General features: G+C 33.7%; 3 protein-coding genes across 3 annotated transcripts; all 3 read right to left on the bottom strand.

Moving 5' to 3' along the window:
* Nucleotides 1-731: 731 nt before the first annotated feature.
* On the bottom strand, nucleotides 732-6,455 carry LOC101216479 (tRNA nucleotidyltransferase cca2). The gene is made up of 15 exons (XM_004140888.3): nucleotides 6,044-6,455; nucleotides 5,762-5,892; nucleotides 5,443-5,560; nucleotides 5,098-5,153; nucleotides 4,900-4,949; nucleotides 4,570-4,668; nucleotides 3,471-3,580; nucleotides 3,208-3,335; nucleotides 2,843-2,909; nucleotides 2,597-2,680; nucleotides 2,430-2,492; nucleotides 2,166-2,310; nucleotides 1,557-1,724; nucleotides 1,343-1,440; nucleotides 732-1,159 (listed from the first exon to the last, which is right to left on the bottom strand). The coding sequence occupies exons 1-15, from the start codon at nucleotides 6,350-6,352 to the stop codon at nucleotides 1,052-1,054; spliced, it is 1,734 nt and encodes a 577-aa protein (XP_004140936.3). The 5' UTR covers nucleotides 6,353-6,455; the 3' UTR covers nucleotides 732-1,051.
* A 2,263-nt stretch (nucleotides 6,456-8,718) lies between these two features.
* On the bottom strand, nucleotides 8,719-11,955 carry LOC101216230 (alpha-(1,4)-fucosyltransferase). Its single transcript, XM_004140887.3, has 3 exons — nucleotides 11,209-11,955; nucleotides 9,682-9,855; nucleotides 8,719-9,548 (listed from the first exon to the last, which is right to left on the bottom strand). The coding sequence occupies exons 1-3, from the start codon at nucleotides 11,878-11,880 to the stop codon at nucleotides 8,988-8,990; spliced, it is 1,407 nt and encodes a 468-aa protein (XP_004140935.3). The 5' UTR covers nucleotides 11,881-11,955; the 3' UTR covers nucleotides 8,719-8,987.
* Nucleotides 11,956-12,631: 676 nt separating this feature from the next.
* LOC101211164 lies at nucleotides 12,632-19,434 on the bottom strand. The gene is made up of 10 exons (XM_011658303.2): nucleotides 18,939-19,434; nucleotides 18,540-18,649; nucleotides 16,391-17,135; nucleotides 16,155-16,299; nucleotides 15,894-16,024; nucleotides 15,592-15,780; nucleotides 15,244-15,471; nucleotides 14,064-14,394; nucleotides 13,622-13,805; nucleotides 12,632-13,312 (listed from the first exon to the last, which is right to left on the bottom strand). Exons 1-10 carry the CDS (start codon nucleotides 19,152-19,154, stop codon nucleotides 12,835-12,837), a joined length of 2,757 nt encoding a protein of 918 aa, XP_011656605.1. The 5' UTR covers nucleotides 19,155-19,434; the 3' UTR covers nucleotides 12,632-12,834.
* Between the last annotated feature and the right edge of the window lie 7,498 nt (nucleotides 19,435-26,932).

Here is a 26,932-nt window from a genome sequence, read left to right as displayed (position 1 = left end):
AGTTAAGGTAGATAGATTAGATAATAAATAACCTTAGTTGAAAGGGAGGTTTTGTAATAAGATAAGATAAACAAGGGGATGGTAGTCATGTTATGATATCTATATGCCTGAGTTGAAAGAGACATTTTTTAATTAGAAGAGAAAGAGTGAAGAAAAGAAGGATGAAATAGGGAATTGTCATATTATAGATAGAGAGGAAATAGAAGAGAGGGATAATAGGGTGTAGATATAGGTAAGAGTATCTTTAAAGTTTTAAAATGTTTAAAATGAAATGGACTAATGCAAACTTCTTCAAAGAATTGATCGAGTTTGTTTCCATTAATAACAAAGACCCATATTTAAAAAATAAATAGGTTAATTTATATTCAAAATAGTAATTAATAAGCCTAAAGGCAGATCCTTCTGTTTAGGAGTACTTTTTTTTAGTATATAGTATGTCTAAAGAACCAATACGGGCATAAGCTCAATCGACCTAATATTTGTTTTGTTTCGCCCCCTCGAGTTAATTACAGTACCTTTGGAACAAAAAACAATAGTAATGTGCTTAAGGGAGCTTTTTACCACCATTTACATGACAGAATATAGCATTTTCTTTCATAAATGTTTTTCAATAGAAAAAAAAGCAATGAAATAACGACTGAAGGGATTAAAGAAAGAACAAAGACAGGCTCAAAATTCAAAGGTTAAGAAGAATAAATTATAAATATCATTAAGCAAAAAAAATAAATAAATAAATAAAAGAACTTAAATATAGTTTTCATTATCAAAATAAATTAAAACAAAAAAAATATGAGCTATGAAATCCCAGCTAAAATTCCTTATTTCTCTCTAGGTTCTAGTTAATACCTATGTGGCTATATACACTACTCTCAATCTTCAGCCTCATTCATATTCATCCTAAGGAATTTTAAGTACTTCATCAAAATTCAGCATTGTTATCATTCCTATACTTTGTTGTTAACAAAACACCTAAACTCTTCTTCTCCCTAAGTTATATTAGAAACAAAACCTCAGAAAAAAGTGTTGAGAGATTGAAGAATTAGAGCCAATCTCATTCATCCAACTTAACACGCTTCGAATGTGTTTCCCGAATCCAGTCGAGGCATTCTTCGGATGTTCCTGAGGGGTGTGCGAGCTGCCATGCAAGTATCTTCTGTTGCTGCACAATATGTAAAAGAACAGTATGAGAAAGTCTCTTTGGTTTCATGTCAGGAGTATTTTCTCAACTGTTATAACAGTTTGTCTATATTTAGATATTAGAAATATTGATTGATCCCTTAATATCAGGGTTGAATTCATATTGGAATCGTAATGCTTGGTCTTTACTTGGAAATTCACTCACCCATTCTCTAACAAGTGGTCCTCCTGCTTTCAGTTGCAAAATGTTCATAATCTCCTTCCCATTCACCAGAGGTTTCATCTCCCACACATTTTCCAAACCTGAAAAGCAACAGGAAAATGGACATGCCCGAGGAGACAGGTTAGAGGTCAAAATGACTGGATGAGGAAACACGATGTCTTCATAATGCTTTGCTGCACAGATTTTGGGTTTATACCTAGTTTAACAATCTCGTTGTAAACGTCATCAAACAGTTCTTTTCGCTTTTCCAGTTCAAAGTGTCGGTTTAACAGATCTTGTGCATAATCTACATCAGCAGGATATAACAAGGTGGCCATCAATAAAGCTACAGGCCAGAAGTCTTTTATTTCCCGCAAAAGAAGCCCTGCGAAGAAGAAAAATGTGTCAACAAAAACAAAGGAATGGAATAAGTGATTGCCACTTGTAATTAGGACAAAAGTTTGATCAATAGAATATCCAATATACAACACATAATTTAGGTAGGATTAGTAGCTTGTTGAGGTCATCATCTTAAAGGTTCCTTGACCATTCATCTAAGCCACAAGCAGCTATTCCTCCATTTCTCTGATAAAAAGTTACCTATAATTTATTGTTGTAATTTTGTAAATTCACATCTCTCCAGTTATAGTCGTGAAAGGTTCTTCAACAGGTGAGCATATAAGATATATTACGACAAATGTTTCTTCCATCAAAATAGGAGGGGAAAAGCCACTAGATACAAAACTCCACACCACAATTATTTTCTGCGTTGACTCATTAATTGTTCATTGCTATAATTTGTTTTATATAAAGTTTTATACAGTACCAGTCAATACTCGAATCCTTGACGTAGCAGGAACATCTGCACATTCAACACCCCAATCAACTCCATTGGGTTGAATTTCCTCTTTAGATACAAGAAGAGGAATCAAGGACAAAAACTTTTCCAAGGCCTGATGTACGTTAACAACCTATATGGCAAAGATGTAATCGGTTAAACATTCACTGCATATTCAAAACTCCATGGAAGCCTATAAATTTGAATATATAAATAATTGCACAAAACGAACTAGGTCAGAGTATAACTAACTGTTTCAGCATCGCTCGCTTTTCGCTTGAGAGAATCCCGGAAAATATAGTTGACAATAGGAATCTACAGGGGCACAAGATTCAAAATTTAAAGCAGCCAAGAATATCCTAAACATAGAGTACAACATGAGAGAAATGATAAATACCAGAATAACTTTAGATGAATACCTTTTTGGATTTCTTATCTTTAAATGTGAATTTTCTGAATGGAAGGAAGAGAGAAGCATACAAAGAGAGCCTTTTCTGTTCGTCCTAAAAATCAAATGTTACAGAACACCATAAGTAAAATAAAAACAATACCAAGAGCATAAAGAAACAAACAAATAAATACCGATGGTCAATTTAGGCATATAAAAAATAAATCCATCGAGGAAGAAACTGCAAGGACATGACTTTAATAGTTCTTTCACTTACACTAAAGGTAAAGCAATTGATATGTTGAATGAGGTTCCACGTGGCATCCAAACAAGCAACGCAAAGCCTAACAAAAATAGCAACCTAAAAACATGAGAGAAAAAGACAAAGAGAGACCGAGTTTCCATGGATGAGATATAAGATATATTGTAGAACTGTATATATGCATTTAATAAGAAGCATTGACTTGTATTAATTTTCTTGTTCTGAATAATAATTATAATGTCAAGTATACAGTTATGAGGTGATAGAACCCAGTGTGTTCATTCTCCAGCTTCTTCGAACCTTATGCATACATAACTCACGATATCATGTACTTGGCAAACTACATAAACACCTCTTTAGGCAAGATGAACTAATCATACCTATTACACACCTCAGATATCTCAGGTTCAATGTTAGAGGGAAGAGTAAAGACAGTCCAAAATAAAGTCAAATCAGAAATGTAGCTCATTGCTTTAACTGGTTGGTTCCCAGCAATCATGAGATCAATCTACATAAAGGATAAAAACCAAGAAAGAGTATCAAACCACTAAAACAGAGTAGGTTTACTGGATTAAAAAAAATATGTTGTAATTAAATCGTTTATGAGAAAACTAGAACATGATATATTCTATATTAAGTGCACCTCAACTCCAATACGTTCCCTGCTAATCTTTGCAGCAAGAGCAGCCTTTACTTCTTCACATGCAGCAGCTTCTTTCAGTTCTTCGTCCAATGTGAATTCAAATCTTGCACCTGAAATAATAAAGCAAACAAATATAAAGAAGTGTAAGTACAGAGATTGGTTCAGAAAGCATATGCTCTCCTTTTTCAGTGAACAATAATACGAGATGAATGGTGTAGGTAAATAGAAAATGGAAGCTTGGAAAGTGTACCACATTGAAGAGGTATAAAGAGAGTAGAAACTAGAAAGAGGAGGAAAAGGAACCAACAAGATAAAGAAGAGTATTTTTCTATTCTCTTTCTTTCTTTTGAACTATGTTTTTTTCTTATATGAAGCTTTCTTTCTTTTGAACTATGCTCAAGTTGGTGTGAAAATACACCTAGTATTTAACAAATAAAATCCTAAGCTTGTTTGTATGAGAAAAGAAGCCCAAAACCAAATGAACCCAATAATTTGAGTTATGAATGATAAAGATTTACATAATTGAAATAAATAACTTAATATCTAATATCACTATCAACTACAACAGTATCAGGTTTTAATATATATACAGTTTCAAATTAAAAATTTAAAAAAAAAAACAATCAAAGGAAAGGTTTAAGAGATATATTAGTTCCATATGTTGATAATATTTAAGTAATCCACGCTGGTAGGAATGGTATTAGAGGAATATTAGGGGTATGTTAGTAATTAGTTAAGTAGTCTGTTAGGGAAGTTGGTTGTAAATAGAAGGAGATGGGAATGGAAAGGATAAGCAATATTTGGAGGGTGAATTAGAGACTTGAGAGTCCTCAAGATTGGAACGATCCAAGTACCTCAAACACTTGGTTTATCTTGTATCTTCATTATGTTTTATATTTCAATATATCTGGGTTCTATGACATGCCTCCAAAAGCAATAGTATCAATAAACGGAAAATACAAGTAGGTCATGCCCCTTAAAAGAGATTAGAGTTCGAGACCAATGCTAACTTAACCATAAACATAAAAGAAGAAAACAACATAAGATTGGGTCCAAGGCTCACATAAGTAGTAAGACAGAGAAATAAATACAAACATACAGAAACGTATGGCTCGAAGGACTCGAAGTGGATCATCCATAAATGTAGCTTTAGCTGGTAAAGGAGTCACAATTTTCCCAAACTTCAAATCCGAAATGCCTGTAATTCAAGGTTTTACAAGGAGTGGAAAAATTCAGAAAATGAACAACTAGCACTCTTTTCGAACCTCAGTTATCAAGGAATTTAGTAAAATTCAATCCGTCTTCTCATGCATTATAGCCTATTTCATCTCTTATAATTATTTTATGATACAAAATGATGGTTTTTCTAGAGAAGTTAAATAAATCAGTTCTCAATTTGAATTGCAAACAAGCGTAAATTAAAACAGACCTCTTTTCGTAAAATCTTCGACTATGCTCAAGTTGATGTTGTAGAACAAGCTTTCGGGAAGCAAAAAAAGTAACGTTAATATTAACAATATATATATATATATATATATATATATGTTGTGTGTGTGTGTGTGTGTATATAATATTGAAGGAATATAATATTTTAAATGAGCAAGCTATGTGATAAAGAAAAATATACCTATTGATTGTTAAATCCCTTCTATATGCATCCTCCTCTGCTGTCCCAAACTTTTGCTGTAAAATCAAGAAAAAATTAACCATCATGTATATAGCATACATTCAGACAATATCCAACATTAGTTATACAAGTGCTGCAGATTACACTATTGATTAAAGATTTAAGGAAAGGTGCCTGAGTAAGCACTGGCACATCTAACAAGAATGTGGCCAAAATATAAATTATCAATAAAGATTCTGCACTTGCAACCAGTCATCTTATGGCCAAAAATACACCATATCTTACAGCCTAAAGCGGAAATTTTTTTATCTCCATGAGAACAGATATTAACAAACATCTGCATACCTTAGTAGGAATACGGCTATTCTCACTGTATTCCTCACACCTCAAGTTTACGAAATCAATCCACATATCAAAGATACGCATCCTTGCTGTTTCTAGATGTTTTGATTGGTCAGGGTTACTGGAAAAACATAATTAGAATTTAGAAATTGCTTCCGAACTGTTCAAAAGAATCCAAAAACTCGCAAATAAAGCCTCGGCATAACAAACACGAAAAATTAAAATGAAACTGTATCGTCCTTAAACTAAAATGCCTCCTACATTCTCCTCAATATACCTCCTAATTAGCATATAACTGTGCAAATACAAATGATTTTCATACCATGGAATAACAGCGACTCCTTGCGCTTCTTCCCCAACTGTCAACAAATACTCTCTAACCTTGTCAACAAACTCGCTACCCAACATATTGTCCAGAGCGATATCAATATCGTAACAATCTTTGCCGAGAAGCTGTAAAAACAAAAACCCATAAAAAAAAAACATAACCCAAAACCCAGATGAAATTAAATAAATTTCCAAAACCCCACGAAATAGTTCCTAAATTCAGCCCAAGCAAAACAAGAATTAACACAGTTTCAGAGCAAGAGAGACAGAAGAGGACCTTATCGCGAACCCAACCGCCAGCAACACGAAGTTGGGTTTGGAGATTGAAGTGACGAAGAGTCCCGAGAAGCCTGTGGAAAATCTTCTCCTCGGTTTCAGTGAGTTCGATGTTGTCCTTGACTTGAACAAGTGGTTTAGGGGAAGAGATAGCGGTCGTCATTGATTTTGGAGACGGAAATCTGGTTGTAGGGAATTTGAAGGGAGAGTGAGGAGGTGGAAACTTGAGGAAGGAAGTGGGGAAAGAGAGTGAGGGAATGATGAGAGAGTGAAGTTTCAGAGGTAAATTCAAAGAGAAAAGCAATTTCATGGCTTCGTAGAGACGAAGAAGAAGAAGTTGTCGCCTTCCATATTTTTTCCCCTCACAAACCTCAAAATTACGCCACTCCCGCCCGCTTCTGAAATTATTATTCAAACCCTTTGTAAAGATTAAAAATCAGTAGGTTTAAACTTATTAACTTTTTGCATTAATTTTCAGTCGTGCATAACATTTGTTTTTTCATATTCAATTAGTGATGGATACATATTTCCTACTGATTCACAGGAGGGATATTATCCATCTGAATGCATAGTTTAATAGTCAGAGTTAACCGGCATCATAGTTCAAAAACATGTAAAAATTGTGATAATGGACCATAAAACATAGATAATAGTTACATAAATTAGCTAACAACCACAACAACTCATTATGCACTTTATCTATCGTCAATGCATAATCAATAAAATATATGCAAACTCTTAAATTTAAGTTTGAGGGTAGATTATTGTAATCTTACTTGAGATTTTAGCTAAAAGTTATTTTCGGAAGAATTCATAAACAACATAAAATTTCAATAATTTTATTTAATAAAATTACGAATAAATCATCCAAAATTCTCTCAAATTAACTTAAGAAGAAGTAAGGATGCAATTCAACTTTGATTGAAAATTTCTACAATCTAAATCCTCCAATCGTTAAATTCCAAGAACAAAAAATTAAATTATTTTCAAGCCAAAAAAATTATGAAAAAAAACCACATCGAAAATGGCTTAAAGAACATTAAAATCAGCTTGGCTGGGCAAGGGCAAGGAAAAACGGCACGGGCGAAAGGGGCGTGGCTCACGGCTCGAAAGAAGGGGATACGGCTCACGGCTCGAAAGAAGGGGCGCGGGGCTCTCTACTCGGGGGTGGAAGGCTCGGCTCACGGCTCATCAGTAGGGGCACGACTCACGGCTAGGCTCGACAGTAGGGGTGCGATCACGGCTCGGCGAAAGGTGCGGCTCAGTACGAAATGGGATACGGCTCACGGCTCGGGCAAAAGGGGTGTGTCTCACGGCTGGGTTGCTTTCGAGTGAAGATGAAGACCATTCTTTCTTTTTTAGTTGCACGAAATTTTAGCCCCGTTTATAAACTATTATATTTTATTTTTCTTTTAAATATATCATATTTTTATCTTTCCTCCTAAATTCCATTGACATCCACTGTTTCTCTTCCCCAAATTTATTCTCTCTTTTTTCCAAATAAATTTATCTTTACCATTTCCATACTATAATTTTTTTAACTTGCCTGCAACGTGGGTGGCGGTTTTTTCTTTTTTTTTTTCTAATAATCAATGCATAAATAAACTTAATTAATAAGAACAATTTAGATTTAAAAACAAGATAATAGTAAAGTTTAAATTTTGACAGATGGATAAAATAGTTTAAAATAAAATAATTCTTCTCTTAACTAATTTTGAAGATAAAATTAAATTTTTTTAGTGGTTAAAATTAATTTTATTTTAGAAATTGATAAATATAATTACGTACAACAAACTAAAATATAAAAAGGCTAACACCAAAATACAAAGTTTACTTTGAATAAATTACAAATTTTTAAATTGATAAAACAGCAAAATCAAAAAATATAAAAAAAATATTGCTAAATGTTTAAAATGTCTTTATCTAACTTGAATCCTAAATACAATTATTCAATAAACTACAAATATCTTATGATTAAATCAAACTCCTAACACAATTAACCTCTATCAAAATCTTTATTTTTTTCAAAAACCCAAAAAATTATCCGCTATCACCATCAAAGCTTCATATAATCTCTACAACCATTTCATATTTCTTCAAAATCGTGCAAGCATTCAAACGTTATCAATCTCTTCATATCTTTCAAACGTGGAGAGAAAGAGGGTCACCGAACAATATTCTTGAAATGGAGAAGATTCTTAAAAGATTCCAGCTTTCCTACCTTCAAACAATGATAAATTCAAGCTTCGTCCATTTCGAACCTCAATGGCTGACGAATCAAATTTCTCTGTGGCTTCCAAATATTTTAGTTTTGATCAAATTAAGAAAAAAATATTTTTCAAGAAACTTATTTTTATTTAAACTCATTTTTCTAAAAAGGTTTAAAACACACTGGCTTCCAAATACTTTAGATTTTTCTAAAAATAACTTATATTATAAATTAAACACGTAAAACACACCCTAAATGTTTCAAGAAACACATTATTAATTAATTCAAAAACTTATATAAAATAATAACATAAGCAAGAGTGCATCCACGTAAACATGTTCAATGTACTGACTTAGGATTCAAAAGTATATTTTACCTAAACCATAAAGCAAAACTGGATTCACCTTAACCAAATGCTAGTAGGACTGTATGACTAAGTTGTAACAATGAAGTGGATCAAAGTAATAAAAAAAAATATATAATTACAAAAATTTATAAGAAAAAAGTACACCAGACAAATTATAAAAATTTTCTAAAGAGATATAACATAAATCAAAAACATTTTTCTCTCATCATTTTCTGATCTTTCTACCTACATAAATTTCCTCCTACACCAAACTCATTCCACTTTTTTTCTACTGATGACAACAAAAACAAAGCCAATTAGATATGGAGATTCCAATTCACATTGATAAACAACACTATAACAATGGCAACCAAACAAAACTGGATGAGCTCAACCATTTCTACCACCCCTTCTGCTCACAGCATCACACACCCGACATGGCAGTGTGTCGAGGCTCACAGCTCGGGTCCTTCTATAGTTACCTAGTGCACGGCATCGTCTCCAAGCATGGTACTCAGCATAAGCTACTGGATCATCTGCAAGTCGCTTTACATAAGAAGCTAACTCTTCTAAGGAGCTGAATTTAGACCCATCAATGATAGAATGTGGAGGAACAAAGTCCCAGACATTAGGGGCCCCAAAATAGATTGGAACGGAACCAGAGTCTAGCGCGTAAAATAGCTTCTCAGTTACGTAACTCTCAGTCATTGTGTTTTCGATTGCAAGAACGAATTTGTAGTGAGACATTGCACAATGCAAGTGATCCCACCATTTTGGGGTAGCACTAGCATCATTTGCACATTCAGGGTAAATTGAAAGAGCCATGTCGAGTCCACCTACGTTGTTTAAGCACTTGCCAAATGAATGGTGGGGTAGCAAACTTAGAACCTTCTTAGCAAGCTGGTTCCTTTGGGGAAGACAACGAGACGACGACCAATAAACGAGTGTATCCTAGAAAAACAGTTAAATGTCCTTAGTGTCACATTCCCCAACAAATTAAATCCTGCATTACAGCACAGAAGAGACGGGAAAATTCGGGTAGTGTTTCAAAGACAAACATCAGATGGAATACTGAAAAACTCACATTGTTTTTAGAAGAAGATATGTGATAGTTTCGACCGTTGTGAAAGAGTGCTCCTGCATAAGTTGCCTGAACATCATCTTCTGCATGATAACTAACAAATAGATCCTCAAAACCTGAGCGCTTCCGACCAGCCTCAAGATCCATATATATGCGAAGAGGTTCTCCTCTGCGCCTCTAATAAACATTAAAGAGAAAAGTAAATAAAATTGGTCCAACCCCAACATAACAATGACAAAGGATTTAGTTCCCACCATATTATCACGTGCAAAATAGAGGAAGCTGAAAAGATATATCATATTAAATTATGAACAAAGCAGAGACTAAGATTTCAAAATCAAGTTCGTGCATTCTTGGTTACTCATAAATTAGCATTGTCAACAACTAGTACTACTTCAAAAAAAACCTGGGAATCCTGATGGTTCTAGTGATCCATGGTTAATGATGTCATATGACGTGGTAAAAAAAAGTTCTATCCAACTGTTGATGAACTTATTTCAATTTCTTTCCTCAAAGAGTAACATCTGTATTATATATTCAGGTACTGCAACAGATCGAAAGAAATAATCACTAAATAAGGTGCAGAATTCATGTAGCCACCCTTTAATTTTAAGTAAACAACTTTGAATAAAAAATCGCACTTTGAACAGGACAAATGAGTTCTACTTTAAGAGTGCATCCACGTATAAACGAAATTAATTTTCAGCATTATTATGGAAACTTTTACCTAGTAATCACCTATATACTTGACTCGAGAATCCATCAGAATTTTCTAGTTTCTACCTGCACAGTATTTCTTGTGCCGTGTGGCAGACAAGGCAAAAAACTGATTAAGTCAATAAATTCCTTGGCATGGACTAATGCTTAGAAGACAACTCCATTTCGTAATAACTAAAACAAAAAAGTCTCCCTAAGTATACAATGGTATGGCAGCACATTGAATCTGAAACATGAACATGATCACATTCTTATCACTATTGACTAAAAATTCGGTGCAATCATCATTGGTTGAAGAACCGAATAAAGACAGACCACTAGTACTAAATACCAGTTTTAAGGCAGGCCAGGATTCATCAGATCAAATTCTACTGAGTATACTATCTATGAGCTCTTCATTATATTATCAGTACAAAGCACAAAAACACCAACAATGATCAGTTTAAAATTCATTTGAAGCCAACCATTTGATGTAAAACAGCAGAAATCAGCACTGCAGTAAAGCATAGGCTAATGACTCCAAGCACTTTATAGAGATTTAATCCCAAACATCAAGTACCACTCATTGTTATCCATGGTTCAAGCAATTAGAACTAACGATGGCTTCATCAAAATAGATCATAAGAACTGAACAAGGCAGAACGAACCATCATCCAAAAACGAGCAAATGCATATACCAGTGAGAAAAAGAGATTCAGATCTCTTCAAACACAACTAGACTATGATCTAAAAATAATTAGAAATTTTGGAATCCAAACAGATTGTAAAATTCGAATAGAACAATGGAAAACTAAGGCTGCTAACAAAATCTACCTGTCGTGGAGGCGTACTGGTTTCGAATAACAAGGCGTCGGGTTTATCAGCAAGAACAGAAGATTTAGTCCAAAGACAGCTCAATCCACAAGAACACGAATACAAATTATCTAAATTATCAGGAATCCAAGTCCACCCTTTCACCAAAACAGCAACATGATTCAGTTTCAGCCCGCCACATTCCGAATTAGAGTCGCCACCGACTTGCTGCAGCGAAACCGATGAAGACCCATTACTCAAACCGCCGCCAATTTTCTCCCGGAACCGATCACAACCCACCTGAGAGTCCCATTTCTTGAAAGCTGCGATCAAATCAATGAAAGGGTCAGAAGCAAACTCAGGTGGGGAGAGGCTCAGATCGTCGGTGGGCGGTACGATGGAAGTGGATGCCAGCGGAAATTCGAGGAAGCCAGTGAAAAAGATGATGAAGAATGCGAAAGCGAGCATGAATACGACGGCAACGGTGTTGAAGGGCTTCAAGAGCATGATTGGTCGGAAATGGCGGTCTCCGGCGGGGTTTCTCTCTCCGGAGAGAAAGAAAATGGGGAGAAATTGGTGAAGTATGTATTTGTGAAGTCGTTGGTAGAGGGAGTGGAATAATTGACCATCAAATTGAAGACATTCTTTACGTTTTAGATTGAGAATGAATTTTGCCAATTCCATAACTCCCATTCCACACGTTAAAATTTTTACCTATAAAGAAAAGTAGAAAAATCATTGCAATCAGAGTAGCGAGACGGGCCAGGATGCCACTTTCCGTCCCCATCAAGGCTCTCACTTCAGTCCTCATCTTCGTGGAATAGCTACCTTCTAGTACATTGTTTTATGGCAAATGCTTTATGAAAGATTGGCTTTATCATACTTAGTCTCTATCTATTCGTTAAACCCCCAAGTAAATAATAATAATGTCTAAAATGTTGGTTATATCCTATGTGATGACATTGAACTCGAGACTTTAACTATTTATGAAAGACTCCAATCCTTCATTGAGAAGCCTATGAATATATATGAAGTGTGGTCTTTTTTGTGTGTGAAAAGAGAACTATTTAATCCAATCGTAATTTGCTAGTAAAAAGGAGTGTGGAGGCATATATATTACTTCTTTCCATTTCATTAAGCTAGATCATCAAAAATTAATTTGGATATGAGAAAAGAAAATGATTGGCAACAAAATCTTAACTATATGGACTTGGGGTTGGGGTGAATTCAAATCCCCACTCCCAACTTTTACTGATTGACACTCATGATTTTTTTTTTCTCCTACTAATTCTACTTACTCGTTTGTTATAATACATATATATGTAGGTACATACATACACACGTATTTGACCCAGTATAATACCGAAACGTAACTCATTTGGACATCCAAATTTCTCAACCACATTTTTTAAACCAAACTGGAAAATATATATTATATAAAATATACAACTTTCAAATATTTAATCTTTGCCTATGAAACTAAACAAATATACAAATCTTAGGAAACTCAAACCTCCATCACACAACAAACATTCCTATGCTCTCTTTCATTTGTTTGTGGGAATCTGTATTAAACTTATGTACAAATATTTTAGACACGAAACTATTTCTATTTCACAAATTAAAAAAAAAAAAAAAAAGGGAATCTCACCACTTTTTAATCAATTCTCTATACCAATCTCCATGAACATTTACAGACACAACAGCCATCACAACTAGAAGTTCTGCTGCTTCAACCACCCTTTCCGTAAGAGCTCCGGCTCCGATAGGCACAAGAGCCACCTCCACCTGTTGCCTTCCCTTCTGGCCACTTCCTCCTAACACGACGCCCCGCATGGCCAGATAAATGTTCCGTGAAACCCGTGTGTATATGACATCGCCTTCTTGTAAGCTTTTTATCAACATGTTTGCTATGATCTGCTTTCTTGCTTGGAGTTTTTCAGGGTCTGAAATGCGATCGACTAATACACTACCGAGGGCTTCAACGATCTCCAGTATTCCTGCGTTTTCTACATTGTCTAGGAGGTTGCAGAGACGTTTGGCGCATGTGGATAATATATTGTCGACTTCACTTAGATTGGATACCAATCTCTCGTTGAGAAGAATTTGGCGCATGACCAACAAGCTGAATAGATTATTTACAATATTAGGACTAAAAAACTAGATTCTATGACATGCTAGGTATCATAATTTGAAACTACAATTTGTAGACAGAGGAATGCAATGTAGTTTTGATTTAGATTGAAACTTGTTTAAACTAGACTTTCTTTTATAAGGTTGCAGAGACCCCAACCATGTAACATCAAAGGTTCTAGTTTGATTTATTAGGAACCAGGTAAATTCTTTTTTAGATGTTGACTATGTAAAATAAAATAAAATTGAAAATTCAGTATCAAAACAGAACTTAAAGGTAGAAGCTGCAAATTTCACCAACCTGGTAGAAATGACGATAATCCTCTGTAGTCGAGACTGAACCATCCGGAGCCTAGCGAGATTAAGCTTAAGAGTCTCTGGAAGAGTATCACCACTGAGTCCTGTTATTTGATTTACCAACTTTAGCAGCCCGAGCCTAATTAATAAATCAAGTCTCTCCCCCTTGCACTCTGGCTGTTCTTTGCCTGAATACTTCAAAAGCTCAGTTAAATCTAATAAGTTGGAATTAAAGCATATGTTTAGAATTGATTTTGATTAACAGTCACTCCTGACACATTTAAAATCTCTCCCATGCATACGTACATTGAAATTATTTTTGATAGATCACTTATTAGAAGGAAAAAAAATACTATTAAAACCACTATTTCTAAAATCACTCTCAACCATGTCTGAAGTGGGAAAGAAGAAGATAAATGGAACACCTACGTGAAAACTGGTATTACCTTGGATACTTGTTCCAGACGTCGGGCTGTTCTTTGATGGAATCAGATTGCTTCCACCAGTTCGTATGGTAGAAGGCAGGATCTCTGGCTGAACTCCTGCATTTCTTGACATAGCAGCAGCCACAGAATCAGTGTATTCTTTCCATTCCAGCTCCACATCCGGCCAAACAGATGAAAGCCATTGCCTTGTAAGGGGTAAAGAGGTAGATGCATCAGTAGGAGATCCACATCGCTTAGAAAATGAGCTTCTTAGATACTCCAAACCAGCAGGGCCCTTGATGAGCGGTTCCACCATCTTTAAATGTGCATTTGCTATTTCTTCTTTTAGATCCTGCCATTAAAAAGTAAAAGTCCAATTAAAATCAACATGCAGGCATGACCAACCAATAAATGTTTCGACTAACGTAAAACCATCTGTGATCTCACTGCATTAAGAAGCAGGCATAAAATATGCTTTAAAAGGGAGACACAAGAGAAACGCTCTCCTAGGTGCACCTTCCCCATACCCACTAAAATATCTTATTTCATTACATTAGAGATTCAGGTCCACTTAGAGATGCGAAGTTTAGGCCCTTAGGTTGTCTCGCTCATTTGCTTTTGACAATGACGACGCCCCTAGAATATCACAATTTTCAATTTGACTGAGAAGTTGAGAACAGTGCAAATAGTAAATCCCTGCTTCAAAACTTAGAAAGAAGCTGGGCACGTGGAACCTGAGGACTAATTGCGATGTTCACTATTAGAAAATATACATTTCATTTATCAGCATCCATGTGCAGCAGCCAAAGGTAATTGCGAGAATGATGAAGGCTTTATCATGAGAATTCGTGGAAGAGGATAATAACAATTATTTGGTCTCCTATGAAGGACCCAAAATCAATATTTAAGGAAGCTTGGACACTGATACCATGGTACTTACAAAATGTAAAAATAATAAAAGCTACATTGGGCGAGCTGTTCAGGAGGATTCTCATGAATAACAAACTGGTGATAGCGATTGGAAGTTAAATATTGAAAATGGATGGGAAAACATACACCTTCGAAAGGGTTTACTCTATCATCCCTTGTGTTCTTGAATTTGGAATTGACTTTTAACTTTTTAAGTAAAATAAGAATGTGGTACCAAAATATGGAAATACATTTTTCAAATATATATATTTGTGTGTGACCAGAAATGGACCTGAATCTGATGTAGAACAAAGCGTAAACCTTTGACCATCAAGAGAGCAAATGAACGCTTCAAGTTCTCTCCAGAACAGGAGACCTCTCCTAGCTCTTCCATCAGCTTCTGGTAACTTGCTTTCATCTCGTTCTCTTTAGCTGGAGCGGAAAGTTTTTGCAGAGTGACTACACTAAAGTTCAGGAGTTGTTTGAAATAGTCCACGTCTAGAGTCCCTGAACTTAGAATCTTCAACCAACAAAGAAACAAGAGGACAGATCACTTAAGAGATCGATACTTCATTTTCATTAGCATTTACCATTTCATGTGACCACCAATTGTTGACAAAAAGAATCAAATTAGATATACCTGCACTAGAATTTCTATATCAATTTTCTCAGCAATCTCTGAACGCCATGATGGCGGAGACATCTCACACAATTCATCTCTGACCTCTTTCAGGACCTTGATAACCCAGCTGAAATCAGGCTCATCTTCTTCCATAGATTCCATGATGCCATCCCAAAATGCTTTTTCCATCGTCTTTTTCAATTGTGCCTAAGTAGGTCAGCATGCATAAATAGTTAACTCCAGAAATTACAAATTCATGTTTCCTTCGCTATTTGTCATTTACATATCAGAAGGAGAATAAAACGTTCAGAAGTGTCAACCTTAAAACTGGTTTCAGCTTCAGTTGGAGCATTGGAGGTGACTGTATGGAAATGGTGATAATCATGGACAATCTCATTTGCAACTAACTCATTCTCGGTGATTAGCATTTCACTGGAGCTTGTATGTTGCGCTGCAATATATTTGGCAGAAGGAATATTGTCATTTTACTAAGGGAAGAAGAACTAAAGCATCTATCTTAACCAAAGATTATTCATCATGACAGAAAGAAGCCAACAAAGCATCTGATAAGCTATGCAGACCTGACTTAGAACTTTCTGCTTGTCGGAACTCTGCAGAGCGTTCAGTATCCAACCCCGAGGAGCTTGACCCTGCAACAGATGAAGATTTTTCTGAACTCCCAAGTTGTTGCAACTTTTCTCTCGGTATCTTCCGCTTTAAGTTGACCTACCATCACCCAATGAGTGTCCAAAAACCATTAACCAACTAGGAATATGCTGCTAATAATGCTTAAGAAACTACAGCCAAAGAGAATTACCTGTGCATCATGTGCCTTATTACCATTATCACCTTCCAGTCTCAGCTTAGAAGTTTGTGCCATAAAAAGCTCCAACTGTTGTGCAACACCCTTCATATTCTCCTCAAAAAATATAGAATCTTTGTCTTTCCACACCACAAAGTGATGAAGGTAAGAGCACCATTTTTTGTCAAATATCTCCAACTGGGATCTAAACGAAGGTGGTGTGGAAGATTGCTCCTCATGAAAGGTTCGTAAGGGACCCTCTAATATAATCTTAATCAACAACTCGAATTCCTGAACAAAATTTGATGCAGAATCCAGCAGCGCATTTTCAACCTCACTCTTCCCAATAAAAACTGTCTCTGGATGTCCCAGTATCATGTAAGCAAAAAGCACTACTTTTGCAGGGTATCTAGATAATTTAGAAGCAACCTTTGCAGCTTTCCTCGAGCCAGTAGTCTCTGACCTACTTGTCTTGCTTACTTGATTGCTGCTTCTGCCATGCAGTCCAACACGCTTGAGAAGGTGATCTACCTTCTCAATGCTTAATTTGTTTCCAGAAGTTGTTTTCAAGATCGTAAATCGACTTTCTATGCGAACAAGTAAAGCTCTTACAGTTCCTATGGTTGAAGTTGCATTGATCTTAGAAGCAAGGTGCTCAAATTCCATTGACTTCACAGATTCTGCTGTAATATCTAATTTTTGAAATGCTTTTGCCAAAGCAAAAGTAGTTTTCCTCGTTTGTACAAAACTCCTCCAGAATCTGAAAACAGGACAGATTGCATTATAATTTATTAAAAGCTGTAAAAGAAAATAGACACCAAGTTATGTGGAAACCCGACTACCGGGAGAAAAACCACGATCTGACTTTCTTATTATTATTTCTTGTGAACAAAACATACAAGGGGAAAATAAATAGGCAACAAACTTATGATAAAAAAGGAAAGAAAATTAGGGTAAATCTTTTCTTGGGCCAAGCCCATTAATTCTAACATAATTCATATTATCACACAGGCAAAAGAAATAAAAGATAACAGCCAGTACAGTAGATACTGGGTGAAGCTAAAACTGAATCAGTATCCAGAAAAACCATAGAAACAGCTACAATTAAACTGTATGTTAGGAACTAGAGATTAAATTTTAGATTTTTCTTTCTATTCCAAGTCCTCCCAAGGCCAAATCATTCTTGTCTACTGTTATGTGTTACCCTTGAAGCCTCAAATTGATATTCCAAGAAATGAGATTAAATTTTGCACCTAAGAAAACTTACCTACGACCTGACCACAGAAAACAAAGGGAAAGTGAATTTGTAGTACTTCCTTCAAACATTTCGTAGATATATGAAAAGAAGAAAAAACATGTGAGGTGTCCATCAAACATTTTACATCCTAGCCTCCATACAATTTGAAGAGAAACGTGCCAATATTTGATGTCCTTCAGTTTTCTTTCATGAACCTAATCCATATGTTATCCTGCTTATCTTCACAGACAGAAAACTAGCATAATTGCAATTCTCAGGTAACTACTTACTGGAGCCAGATTTTCTCATAACATGGCCACCATTTCTCAGTAACTATGTACTTCCAATTGATGCCAGAAGACCTTAGCCAAACCACCCACTACATAATTGCTTTGTTCATAACTGCGATTTTATCATTATTTTGTTCACAGAGAGGTTTTATCATCTTTGGAAGGGATGAAAGTCAGCATACTACTTGGGTCATGTGCACTTAATATTCCATTCTATTACGAGAGAAATATAAAACATTTCCCATGGGACGTAGATGATTACCCCAAATTTGCCGTACCTATTAATGCTGCTCAGTTTCTTCGTTAGCTTTACCTTAACTTAACAGACTAAAATATAACGCAGAAGCTTAAAGTAAGCCAAAGAAGATACAGAATTCCATTGTCACTCTTATGACCTATCTTGATCTTAAGCAAGATGCATGAGATAAAGAATCAAACTGGGATCCTTGATTGACCTTGTAGAAGTTTTCAATACCCCAGGTAAATACCCAATCACAAACAGGCAGTCGAGCTTAAGATAGTTCTAGCATCCTCAATGCCTAAAGAGGAAAATTTGAACTTACAGTCATCAGTCATAATGATCAGGCTAGACTAGATTTCAGAAATATGAAGCAGTATAAGGGTGCCAGTAGTGTACCTTGCTATAATTGCCGATGGGTCCTGCTTAGCCATCCCTTTCAAACTAGCACGAACAATATCATATGTTCTTCTTCTCTCCATCAAATACCCAGGTCTTTGCCTCTTGGCCTATCCAAATAGTTAATAAATTGATCATTTTAATATAAAGAAAATCTCCAAATGAAGAGGAAAACAAACGAAAGAAATTGTCTTCAGAAGAAATCGAACTATATTGTCGCTTAGCTTTTCTTAATTTATAAAATGGGGATAGCCGACAAAAAGATATTCTATACCTTTCTTTGAAGAAAATAAAATTGAACCATCTTTATCCAGTACGATACGTCACACTGAATAGAGAACAACAATCGGAACAAAAGCAATAAATTTAAATAAAAGCAATATTGCAGGAGAAAGAAACCTGACGACGGAGATCAGCCTTGAGGAGCTTGGCTTCAATGTCCTCAGCAGTAGAGGGCGCGGCCTTAGATTCCATTAGGCGACGGAGAAGCCTGGGAGGAAGCTTAGGAGGTGTAGAAGAGGAGGCGGAGGAAATGTCGTCGTCATTGGCGGGAAAATAGAGCGCAACTCCGGCTTTCCTGTCGGACTCCTCCTCCCCGTCCAGTCCCAGAGCCATGGAACAAAAATTCACCAACTAAAACGACTGGGAAAGTTGGAATTGATGAAGGTTAGATAGATCTCAGAGATTAAGCAATTGAAGGAGTTGAATTGGTAGTTGAAACAAAGAGATGAATTGTGGCAATTAGGAATCTCAAGAAAGGAAGTTTGTATGAAAAGGGAAAATGAAGATGGGTTTGGATTTGGATTTGGATGGCGCCATTTTGTTCTAGAGTGTTCGAGATCTCTTAGGCGTTTGTAAATTTTGAAATATGAAGGAACAGATGGATTTTTCTTTTCTTTCTTTGTTTGATTTTATATTTTGAAAGATCAATAATCACAAACAAACCAAAATGTCTATCGTTTCATTTCAATTTTATTCACTCATTTTCTATCTTTTTAAATATAACCAAATAAATTTTAAAAAAAATTGTAGGGTGTAATTTTAATTTTTTATTCTTCTTTTAAAGTTTGAACTTGAGTAATCATTCAATCTTTTAGAATTAAGCTTATAAACACTATCCTAAAAATCACTCGTAAATAAGTACAAATCACTCTCATATCTCCCGCTTTTGGGTTCATCATTCTATCTTTTAATCGATCTTTACTATATAGTTGAAATTAATTATCATTTGTAACCAAATCAATCATATGCATAATACTTGATATGCATGATAAATCCTTCCTAACTGATCCTTTAGCATATGAAATAAAGAACAAAAGAAAGTACTCATTTCAAACAAAATTATCTAAAAACTTTATGATTTCTATTGTGTGAAGTTAGTTTACCTTTTGTTTTTTAATTGAATTATTAATTTTTTTAATGAAATGTTCTGAATCTCAACAAACAAATAATTATTTTAAAAAAATTATAAGTAATCTATTATATGAACTAATAACATTTATTTCAAAAAAAAATTGATATTAATAATTTAAAGTATGTTTTATTCTAACAAAACTGTTTGATAAACTAATAAAAAAACTAATTTGAAGTATTACAAAAAAAAATCACTTTTTAAAAAGGATAATCACTCGTTTCACACATCTCAAATAGATAAATTTAACGCTAAATATATTTAAATCTTGAACATTAACTTAACTATCATATATTTATTATTTTTACCGTTCAAAATATACCTTCAATTTTTTTAGAAAAAAAAAAACAATACAGAAAATTGGATTGTACAAATTACTAAAATACACAATTACATCGTTAAATTTTTACGTGTTTAAATTTTTACGTGTTGAGTTTTGTTATTTTTATAGTGATGTAAGTTTAAAGGTTGTATTTAGACTCAATTTAAATACCACTTGAGCTTTGCAATTTACCCTAAATATTTACCATTGTATTTTGCAACAAACAGTCGACCCATGGGCCTATAGTGGGCTACAATTTAAATGCAGCCCGAAAAAGTGCAACAAATCCAGAGCCGGCCCATAGGCTGGGCCGTAGATTTAATGGTTTGAGTAAATATGCTAATTGGAATTATGAACACTTTTTAGGTTAATAATTCACAATTATTCTAAAAGGTTACGAATATAGTAAAATTTAATTAATCTCTAAACCTATACCAACAAACTAAATCTAAATTTTGTTATATCTATAACTTTTTGCAACGTGCTATATCTACTAATACTTGAAACTGTTCGAGTAGTTTTTGCTAAACTGAAGATATTTAGATGAATGTCCAAATCTAAATAGTGAGTTTGAATAATGGGTAATTAAATTTTGGGATAGTTGCAAATATTTATATGGTCTAAAGTGTGTTTGGAAATGCAATACAAATGCAAAAGAATTTTCAAATATGACAAAGTTTAGATTGAACTTTTAAAGTTTATCAATATATACTATGTCGTTGTTATGAGCCTACCAGTGATAGATAATATCATTAGCAAGAGTCTATTGATGATAGTGTCTATCATCAATAAACATTGTTATACGTGTGTAATTAATTAATATAAAATTGTTAGTCTATATGCAATTACATCTAACTTTTATATTTACATAAATAGTAAAAAAGATTAGACTCGTTTGACCTACTAAAATATCTCACTAACAAAATGTTGGATATCAAAGTATTCTCACCATGTTACGATATAAAGGTTGAAATGCATGTTTGGTAATCTATTTGTTTTATGTTTTTTGTTTTTAAAAAACAGAAAAGAAAAGAAAATTTGTCAATTTAAATTTAACAATAAGTAGTTGGATCAACACATAAAATAAGCAACTTTGTTATGGTTAAAATGGATAATTGAATGTATACATTTGATTTATTTGGTGGATCCACTATAGTTCATTGTATATAATCAACAAGGTGAGATGTGTATTATTGATGAACACAGTATTGATGTAAACTAATATGGATTAGAAGTTGAATGTATGAGTCTATCTTGGAGTAGTCGTATCATATAGCATCATTCCTACCACATCTATATCTATATCACGTTGAAAGAAATGTCTCCACTAACAATAATTTGAAAATGTTGATACATATACCACTAAAGTTGAAGAGAATAATTTGAAATGGGTGTCTAAACAAACTAATAAAGTGCTAATACAATGTAGCATACTTGATATCTATTTTGACGATTGATAAAAGAAAATGATACAAGGAACTGGGGCCTCTGTTGGGTCATATTTCATTAACATTGAGAGAGCCATTTTTCATTAAAATTTTAACTCGATCATGCTTTACCAATTTTGACTTCATGTGAATATTGTTGTTTGATTTGAAAAGATATTTTCAGAGAGTATTTTTCCCTCGTTTTCAATTCAAAATCTATAGAGAGAAACTTTGGTTGTGACGTTTCTTTACGAATGATATTATATATTCTATAAAGTTTAAGGAGACGGACACATGATACATGAATAAAATTGAAAATTAAAAAAACTACTTTAACTATGCCTCTTAAAATCTATAAATTTATACATAAATTCGAAAGTATGTAAATTAAATGTACGATTAATCGTTTTTACGAAATTCAAAGTATTGTCTTATATCTTAATTGAATGTGTAGAATTAGCCGATCAAAGAATATTTATGATGTTTTTGGGATAACACGTTTACAAGCGTGTAATTTAAAAAACAAGTCATTTTGAAAAAGATTATAGTGTGTGACAATTACTCAAAATAACTTTTGAATTATATTTTAAATAGTTTTTATCAAAAGGGTTTAAATAAAAATAATTTTTTTTCTTTAAGTCAATTCAAACGGGTCGTCAAAATATCAACATAATAAGTCAACATCCTTTCAAGTAAAAATTAAGGCAATGAATTTCTAATTTACCGAATTTGTGCTCAAATTACCTTTGTGTTGATAGTTGATTATTTATATCTCTTACACAAACTCGTTTGTTTATTGTCACAATATTTACAATCGATAGAAAAATTAAAGATAATGAATTTGGTTTTTTAAATGAAGGACAAATAATTTGTTTGTTTTATTTATTTCTTTTTTTAAAAAAACTTTGTTTAAATTATACACTAAAACTTTTTAGCACAATAAACAACGTCAATAGACACAAACCAAGCAAAAAGAAGTAGCAAATACAAAAACTTCTACAATACCCAATGGGCAATGCACAAGCAAGGGAGCCAAAAATTGTAACAACGCCTTACATAGAAAAAATAAATGACATGGAGATCTAAAGTAAAAGATTTTGCCCCATAAATGAGAAAAGGACATTTTAGTAAGATCCAGATCATCATCATTAAACAAAATAACAACGCAGAGACAATCAAATTCCACCACAATATCTTAAACTTTGATCTCACGGTCACATCCAGAAACGAAGATAAAACTTAGCTATAAAACTTGGAAGAAAAGAAAGGAAAAGATGAAGACCTAATTTTGGTTGAATTAGATTGTATTTTATTTGTTTGAAAGATATAGTGATGAGGAGTGTGAGAAAATAAAAAGAGATAGGGTTTTAGAGATGATTTGAGTGGGAATGGGATTGTGAAAGCGACGAGGCTACATGTGATATTGGATTGCTACTTCCTCAATATTATTAATGTTCTTAGCCAACCTCTCTATTATTAGTTATTACCTTTTTCATTCATCAACGTGCCAACTGACATGCACGCGCCTCCTCTTTCTCCGACTCTACTTCACGCGCCGCTCCCTTTTCCTTTTTTCTTTTTTCCGTACGTCCTCTCTCTTCCATTTCTTCTAGAATATCACTTTTTCTTTTTTTAAAAATTACACTACTTTTTTCTTTCTTATTTATTTTGAGTCGTTTTCAAATATTTTCATACTTTATGAACGAAAGATTCGATGTGGAAAACAAGGATTTTAAATCACGGCTAGTATTAGTTTGATTATCTTGTTTGTAGAGTGTTCATACCTTGAATTTTATCTCTTGGTCTTCTGTTCAAAGATAGTTCAATTTTAGTCATTTTTTTTGGATTGTTGTCAAATTGATGTGGAGATTTTAGAATTTGATATTGGGGGGTTTGTCAATGTGGTTCTTAGTTTTCAAAGTTAGGGTTTTCGATCATATATTAGTCATTTTCATCATCTATCTCACTTTGATTACTTCCAGCTCAGAAATGATGATATTCATAATACTCATATGATATAAAATTATTTTACCTTCCACTGTCATCAACGGCTTTTTTAGGTACAAAATCGATTTGAGAGATGCATCACTTAAAGCTTATTCCAAAGCACTTTGGCTATTAGAATTTCATGCACATTCACAATAACATTTTTAAACAAATTTAGCTTGATTGCATTTGTAACTCCCATATCCATTTCCTCACAACCTTTAATGCTCAAGTTCGTCATCTTAAACCAATGGAATCACGACAGATTCTCTTGAATCGCCATCACCACTTAACTATTTAGGAGTACCACTCCTGATCTTTCTTTCAAGGCCTTTGTTCCAGATTGTGTATTAATACATCATTGACTTGTACTTGTCACAACCGAAGTTGATTCGCCCATCAAATTTCTCTACATCAAATTTTACTTCACTTATAAAGCTTGACATATATATTTTACTTCCTAGTAAAATTGCAAAATGTTAACAATTCACAATATCTTTTATCTGTTTCAAGAAATCTATTTTGATGTGGAAGGTAAGACAATGCTGCGACAACAAAGAATGCGAAGAAAATTTAGGAAACTACTGAGTTTCCTGATACTATTTGTTTTTTTTTTAAAAAAAAAACTCCTCATTTTTATCGTGGGGAATAAATAGAAAAACAACAATAATTTGAAAACATGAAAACTAATGTGGAAAAACTCCTAACCAAAGGAAAAATCACAAGTCGAAAAAAATTATATAATGTGAAAAATTGTTACGATAACACATAATAAATTTCTCTCTTCATCTCGAGCACTCTTTCAAAGCCTTTGTATTACACGTCGTTTAATCTCACCCTCAAACTAGAGAATAGAAAAGTGATTGAAGTAAAATTCAACATACTCAAGCTTAAAGTGCTTTTTATTGGAGTCCTTTTAAAACAAAATACATGAGCTTCTTTTATTGTGTTTAGAGCTCATCATGACTTCCTTGAACATTTCTGATATAGGATGACTGCACTTCTAATATTTTGTTGAAATCCAAGACTACTGGTAGTCTCCTCCTATCTCTTACTCTTCCTTACCTGTGATGTTGGTTAGGTGGAGGATGTGCATTCTGGGGCCTTAGGTCATGGAGATCATGCAGGCAGAGGACATTGTTATGGCAGATTACCGACACATATATGAACCATACAACCATTTTCTCTTAAAATTGTGTACAACTAAAGAAAATATTAGTTCATCTGATTTTTGTTTCAAGCAATCTAAATCCTCCCAAGGGACAAAATAAATTTTGTTGCAACAAAGATAATTTCAAACAAACAAGATGTTAAGACTGTTAAGACTAATATATTTTGTATGGAGAGGTGTTTCTTTTCATGGTATTGGGTGTTCTCATATATAACAAGGTAGATAGCCTTGCTATATAGCAAGAGTGCTCAAGTATATGGACAAAGTAGTGTACTATTTGATAGCTAGTTAGTCTATCAATCAAGATAAGAATGATTTAGTCTATCCTCAATTGTTTGGTCCACTTGTTTAATTAAAAAATACTTTTTCTTCCACGTGATAAGCATTTTGTGGTGAATGCACATAGGGTATTAGGTTATTTATCTTTCCAATGTTGGACTTAATTTGTGCTAATTAGATGGATTTCTTATTCAAAAGCATACTCAAACATTCCATTTCCTTTACAGTATTTTCACCTTTGATTCATTTTCTTCACTATGTTCTTTTTCAAACTCGAGCTAAAGATTCAATCATATATTTATTTTTAAAAAAAACACTTTAAACTCAACCAATTGAAATATTTTTGGTAAATCCTCAAGAAAACCATGATTATTGGTATAGAATTAAACCAATGTCTCAATCATCAAAAACTATAATCACTTTTCTCTTGTAGAGAAAAAGAAGTTCATGAACACGTAGATCTTCTACTTCTTCCTCCTTGTGAGTCGCAATCACTTTATCTTTTTTTTCCTTTTTATTTCTTTAGTGGGTTTCTTTTCATCACCTTCTTATATATATTACTTCAATCACAAGCTTACAAATACACAATAGTATATATATATATTATAAAGTGTCATAAATTGTGTGTTGTTTTGTGTCGGCCAAAGGGGTAAATGATGAGAGAAGAGATGAAATGTATGAGTTGTTAATTGAAATTTAAAGATAAAAAAGAAAAGAAAAGAAAAGTTGGGGTCCAATTTGGCCAAAAAGAATGGGTGCATTTTGAAATAGAGAGTGTGTATTTGTAGCAAATGAAGGGATGTTGATGGGCTGCCCATTCTCTTTCTTTCACCTAATGACAATAGGTAATGGGTCATTTGTGGAACCCATGTGCCCCTCATTTATTTTGTCCTCTCCTCTAATTGTTGTCCTCTTCCACGAAAGAAAAAAAAAAAAAACCCAAACCCACAAAAGAGAAAATATCCGCGAGTTTTTATTAGTTCAACGTGTGAGGTAATTGGGAGATTCAAGCTTTTCACTTTTTGTTATTGGAAATGTATGTATAAACTGTCTAAACTATGTGCAGGTTGGCCAATAAAATTTCCATTTGGATAATTGTTACTCTCGTAAATGTTAAGTGCATGTTGAAAATGGTTTTGAAATTGTTAAAATCACTTTTATCATATTCAAAACTACTATTGAACATGAATTTAGTCTCTTAAAACTAAGTTAACGTATCATTTTTTACACTTTTAAACATAACTTTTGTCACTTGGAGTGTTTGAGGCAATGAGTAGAATAGTGAATGAAATGGCCGATAAGATTATGAGTTATTGGGGTCTACAAGAGAAGAAGTTTGATAAAATTATAAAACTAATGCTCGGTAAGAATGAAACCCTCGAGCTCGTACAACCAAACAAAAAGTGAATTTCATTTTCATTTAACATTTACTTTGGAGTAAAAAGTGAAATAGTTTGTTGGAGTTTTACCAATTGTAATAAGTAAAAGAAAAGAACAAACAAAATATAATGCAAAAAAAAAAAAAAAAAATTAGTATGAGATTTGAGGATCAAACCTTGATTTTAAGGATGCTTTAATTAATGGATGCTTACTCATAAACAAACCATTTTTTTTCTCTTCTTTCTTGTGTTAGTCTAGGTTTAAATAACTTTATTATATTTAATTTGGTTTTAAAGTTCTTAAGATTTTGTTTATGTAATCCAATTTGTTCTTATTTGAGCTTTGATAGAAATATAAAAATATATACTAAGAGAAACCATGTTTAGTCCATTTGAATAAACATATAGGTAGGGATGT

This window comes from Cucumis sativus, chromosome 6, assembly GCF_000004075.3.
Source record: "Cucumis sativus cultivar 9930 chromosome 6, Cucumber_9930_V3, whole genome shotgun sequence".
Lineage (NCBI taxonomy): Eukaryota > Viridiplantae > Streptophyta > Magnoliopsida > Cucurbitales > Cucurbitaceae > Cucumis > Cucumis sativus.
Note: the sequence above shows the minus strand (reverse complement) of the source record. Positions and strands in the feature narration are given on the sequence as shown.